This window comes from Physeter macrocephalus, unplaced genomic scaffold (genome assembly GCF_002837175.3).
Source record: "Physeter macrocephalus isolate SW-GA unplaced genomic scaffold, ASM283717v5 random_1746, whole genome shotgun sequence".
Taxonomy (NCBI): domain Eukaryota; kingdom Metazoa; phylum Chordata; class Mammalia; order Artiodactyla; family Physeteridae; genus Physeter; species Physeter macrocephalus.
Window position 1 is genome coordinate 12,014 of NW_021146295.1, and position 5,330 is coordinate 17,343.

The 5,330-nt window shown below is 46.3% G+C and overlaps 1 protein-coding gene across 6 annotated transcripts in view; it reads left to right on the top strand.

Moving 5' to 3' along the window:
• Window positions 1–5,330, top strand: part of SNX11 (sorting nexin 11) — a 9,530-nt gene that overhangs the window by 1,387 nt on the left and 2,813 nt on the right. For 2 of the 6 annotated variants that reach the window (XM_007109427.2, XM_055083402.1), the window contains exons 2-7: window positions 1,098–1,157; window positions 2,121–2,175; window positions 2,619–2,705; window positions 3,001–3,101; window positions 4,379–4,474; window positions 4,709–4,921. In XM_007109427.2, coding sequence (XP_007109489.1) covers window positions 2,134–2,175; window positions 2,619–2,705; window positions 3,001–3,101; window positions 4,379–4,474; window positions 4,709–4,921 — 539 coding nt within the window. In that variant the 5' untranslated portion in view covers window positions 1,098–1,157; window positions 2,121–2,133. Of the gene's footprint in view, window positions 1–1,097; window positions 1,158–2,117; window positions 2,176–2,618; window positions 2,706–3,000; window positions 3,102–4,378; window positions 4,475–4,708; window positions 4,922–5,330 lie in introns of all 6 variants that reach the window. The other 4 variants (XM_007109426.4, XM_028486490.2, XM_007109429.4 and 1 more) reach the window with 3 other exon arrangements.

Sequence of the window (5,330 nt, forward strand, 5' to 3'; positions counted from 1 at the left end):
CATGGCTCACGGGCCTAGCGGCTCCGCGGCATGTGAGATCTTCCCGGACCGGGGCACGAACCCGTGTCCCCTGCATCGGCAGGTGGACTCTCAACCACTGCGCCACCAGGAAAGCCCTTGTTCCATTGTTTTTAAGGAAAGTTACAATTGAAACTTTTTTAGTTACGTTTAAACTTAGTTTTAAGTATATAGCATCTTGGGGGGAGGGTCCTAGGATTTTTTTAAAGCCAGTTTATAGCTATTTGTTTCTAAGTGGTATGAGCCCCAAAGGAAAGGAGAGGAGCTTGCTCTCGGAGCCTTAGGCAAACTCTTCTTGAGCCTGAGAATGATGACCATTGGGTTACTAAATTATGGTTCTGAATTTGGCAAACCTTTCAAGGCACTGGAGATGTGTGAGCTCTACTGAGTGTGTGGATTTCCTTGTCATCATCTCTCCTATCCTTACTTTTGTGGAAAGACACTTCAGTGTACTTAACTCTGCTCCTGTGCTGGCAATTTACCAAATGCCTGAAAAGAGAAGAGAAAAAAATTTTTGTTTAAATCTTAGGAGGTTAATTGTTCACAGTGAGTTGGCCTGCTCTTTTTGATCATAGCCATTTGCTTACATCCAGGATGTTATACATCAGTTGTTAACGCAATTGGGATTTGCCGCGTTTCAGTTCAGGACCCCTTTGCAGCGGTGACTGCATCAGCTGAAAAATCAGAATGTCAGCAAGAATACTGTTGAAGATGGCATTGCAATCACAAAATTTCCAGTTTGTTTGACTGTGTAGCCCAATTTTGTCATATATCATGCAGCTTCATCTCTGCGTGCAGTGTCTGTGTGTGAAGAGACCTTCTGGTATACTGAAAAAGATTGGAAAAGCTGTGTGCTCTGCTAATTTTATGGTGTAAATGAGTTCCCCTTCTCTTGAAATGTTAGCCATGTTAGCACAACATAAAGTAGAAGGAAACTCATTACACACTCTTCTAATGGTAAGGCAGAACTAATAAGACAATGTGTTTAAAATTAATTGTGGGACTGTAAAAATGAGTGGGTGTGTAAATGGGCATGGGGAGAGGAGAGGGAGAGCTCAGAGATAGTCTTGTTTTCCCAGGAGCCAGCCTGGATCATTTGTTGGCAGTACATATTGGCTGAAGTCAGTTTTCATTTCAAGGTAAATTGGAAAGGGAAATTAAACCTTATTGTTCCACTCTTAAGAGAGGAGAATGGGGTGGAGGCGGCAACCAGAGTGGATGCTCTTGGAGTGGTTCTAGGAGTAAAAAGATCAGTGACATCATGGTGATGAAGGTGACATCATGGGCCCCTTTGGACTTGAGTAACCCTGTGCTGCAGCCTTCATGGTCCCCTTGTTGGAGTGGGTGATGTCACTGCACATGTAAACTGCCACACTGGGGGAAATCAGTGGCTTAGGCTTTAATGAACCTTTGCAAAGAAGCGGAAAACATCCTGAGTCGACCTGTGCAGCTCTGGGGTGCTTGGGCATTGGTATAAACCGCATGTCAAGAGAGGAAATGATCAGAACCATTGGCTTGGGTTCTGGAGATGGGATTAGATAAGGGAAGGTCACAACTGGGCAACCCACTCAGGTGCCCCCGGAGCTCTCCAACTCTGAGATCTGCCTCTGGGGCGGTGACTGTGCTTAGCAAGACAAAGAGAGACTTAGGAGCAAAGGCGTTTGTGGGGTTTTGGTTGTCTCTAAACAGCCGGGAGGGGGCAATGTTAGGCTCACTTAGAGAGCTGTGCTGTGTGTGCCCACGGGCACTGCTGTGCCTGCAGTTCTCAGGCAGAAAGGTTTTATGACTCAGCCTGCCTGTTCTGGCTGCCTGAGGCTACAGTGTGTAGACCTGAACATGTTTTGGCTGGAGGTGGCCTGGTTCAGGGTCCCCGCCATGGTCTGAGAAGGGAGGCAAATCCCCCAGGGCTTTTAGCTTGGCACCTAGCTCATGTAGGAGAATTTTTTTCCTTCCTCTTAAGTTTTACACAAGAACAAAAAAGTTACCTGGATTTCCCCAGGGGGGTGTCGATTAAAAATTTTCAGGGTTTTGCCGTGGCCAAGAGAGATAAGAGTAGATGCATACTAACAGTGATTGATCCTGTGTCTTCTGTCCCTCAGCAGATGTTTTCTTCCAATGGGCTTTTGGTGTAGAATGTTGGAGAACCAAGAGCAGGAGGTAAGCTTGTGGTCTCCGGGGAACAGGTGGGTAAACGTTTGAGGGGATTTGGGAGATTCAGATATTGCTTGGTGGTGTTCTTCTGACACTAATACCTTGGTGGTTCTGATGAGCTCAAGGTCAAGCCAGGAGAGGGAAATCAGTAGTAAAGGCATTACTAGGAAATGAGGTTCCATTTTCACTAACTTTTCCATTCGTTGGAATGTGCTAGAATGTAAGCTTCATAAGGGCAAGGATTTTTGTCTCTTGTTCTTGTTCTACCCCAGTGCCTTAGCACAGTGCATGCCACATACAGGGTGGTCAATAAATATTTGCCGAATTGAATGAATAAATGAACAAATGAATGAAAGTTGGTGTTGAGTGGAAAAATCTGGCAACCTGTGTGTCGAGGCCGCCTTACTGCGTGGCTGTGCTGAAGCTGAAGGAGCATTTCTTCCCTCCAGGAGGTGATCACTGTGCGTGTTCAGGACCCCCGCGTGCAGAATGAGGGCTCCTGGAATTCTTATGTGGATTATAAGATATTCCTTCATGTAAGTGCATCCAATTTTGATATTGGGGTCAGCACCCTCCAGGGCTGAGGGCCAGTCTTGAGGCAGAATCTGTTTATGGATGTTTTGACAGAAGTAAAGGAGGGAGGAGAGGAGAGAGAGCCTGGGGTTTGCCTGAGAGTTGTTTTCAGGCTGCCTGGTGGCATCTTGCTCTGCTTGGAGCCCTCGATCAGTACTGTGGCCTGGTGGCTTGGGTCCTTAGTGAGAGTGACGATGGGGAATTCATGTGAACTTGGGCTTTTTCCACTAAAGCCTTTTCATGTGCTGCCTCCTGTAGACCAACAGCAAGGCTTTTACTGCTAAGACATCCTGTGTGCGTCGCCGCTACCGAGAGTTTGTGTGGCTGAGAAAGCAGCTACAGAGAAACGCTGGCTTAGTGTGAGTTTGCTCTTGTTTTCTTCTTGGGTCTGAGACTGGCTTTTTAGGTGCTTACTTGGCAACTGGAATTTACAATGAAAAAAACTTGGCAACGTGCCAGGTACTAAGGACATTGAGAAATGTATTCTTAAATTATGTTTTCAAGTCAGTGAAAAAAGTAAAGACAGTGTTCTTATTTCTAATATTTTGACCTAACAAAGCCAAATAAATCTAAAAAATATTTTTCTTTTTTAACATGCATAGGGCTAAATAGTCTAGGGCTAAAGAAGGGTACTGCTGGCTTTTTAAGTGTGCTTCACTGGTTATGAGAAGCTTTTTAGCATCTGGAATAATTTGACAGGTGGTGTTCCCGTCCATTTGATATATAAAAATTGTGATTTTTTTTTTCTTTTTTGTGTAGAGACCTCTATCCAGAGTTATAACAGACGGAGAGCCTTAGGAAAAGCAGTAGTGTTCACTCCTCACCTGCATACTTCAAATAAGTCCTAAAACTTGAGACAGTTTAGGACAGTGATTCCACCACAGTGTGGTCACTGAATGCTCTGGTGACCCTGTTGATGACGTAGCCAGTTAGTTAACATGTGGGACTGATGAGGCCATTGTCATGGGTCAGCCCCTAATAAGCCAGTTGGAACGTCCTCTGAACAGACCCTGAATCCTCTAGTCTGGCCTGCCGGTTTTAAAGCATGTGCCATGCTTCACAGGAGAGGCTAGGGAGGCTTGAAGAGTTTGTCGATGATTTGCTGCAACTCGACTACTTTTAGAAAATTCCAAGCATTGTGACCTTCCAGGGCTGGAGAAGGTAGTCTCAATTTACACAGAAGGACCCAGCATTCTCTGTGTCCAAGTTTCTTCCTTTTTCAGTAATAGTTGATGGTGGGAATGGGTTTTGTAAACAGTGTAATCTAGCAGCATGGAGTTTTTAAGTCATAGACTTGGTACAAATACCAATTCTGCCGCTTACTTACTAGCTGTGTGACACTGGGAAATTTACTTAACTTCTCTGTTTCTATTTCCTCACCACTAAAATGGGTACACTAATATCTTTCTCATGGGGTTTTGGGGAGTATTAAACGAAGTAAGGTTAAATTAAAACATTTACAGTGCCTGACACACGCATGCACTCAAGTCGGTGTTAGTCTCCTTCCCTTGCCACCTTATTAAATGCTGTTTGTATTGATTTGTGCCTCTTTTTCGGGGATTTCCTTGATCAGGGACTGGAATGACTGTCTTGGATGTTACTTACCTTGGGCTTGTTACATTATGTGATCCCACAGGCCTGTACCTGAACTTCCTGGGAAGTCAGCCTTCTTTGGCGGCTCAGATGAATTCATTGAGAAGCGACGACAAGGTCTGCAGCACTTTCTCGAAAAGTGAGTGGACTTGGCAGGCTAGCACTTGCCTCCTGGGGAGGGGCCGGGGGGGTGACCTGTGTGTGCCGGGTAGGATGGCCCCTGTGAACATACAGGCACATTTGTGTCAGATGCCTTTCTTGCACCCTTGTGCCTTCAGTGCTCACTCAAGCCACAAGGCCTTCAGAGGATGGGGCTGGGGAGAGCCACTGCTCGGGGTGATGCTCTGTGTTGCCCTACCTGTGTTTGCCCCAGGGTCCTGCAGAGTGTGGTCCTCCTGTCAGACAGCCAGTTACACCTCTTCCTGCAAAGCCAGCTCTCAGTGCCTGAGATAGAAGCCTGTGTCCAGGGCCGAAGCCCCATGTCCGTTTCCGATGCCATTCTTCACTATGCTATGTCAAACTGTGGCTGGGCCCAGGAAGAGAGGCGGGGCTCCTCTCACCTGGCTAAAGGAGACCAGCCTAAGAGGTAACTGAAGTGCTCTATTTTGAGACACCAGTGGCTAGGATTATTGTAACCTGGGCCAGTGAGGTGTCCGTTGGTAGAGAAAGCAGGAAGGTCACAGCGTCGGTGGCCTTTCAGAAGGGCCTTGGCCTCCTTGTGCATGGTTCTTTCATTCCATGCACAAAGGTCTTGTGTCTTTACTAACTCATCCCTGGGGAGCGTGCTCTCCTATTGGAACCTGAGGAGAAAGAAGAGAAGGCTTTCTTATTTGTTTTGTTCTTTATCCTCTCCCACAACCCCCGTTTTCTTTTACTTTTTTTATTATTTATTTATTTTTTTATTTTTTTCGGTATGCGGGCCTCTCACTGTTGTGGCCTCTCCCGTTGCGGAGCGCAGGCTCTGGACGCACAGGCTCAGCGGCCATGGCTCACGG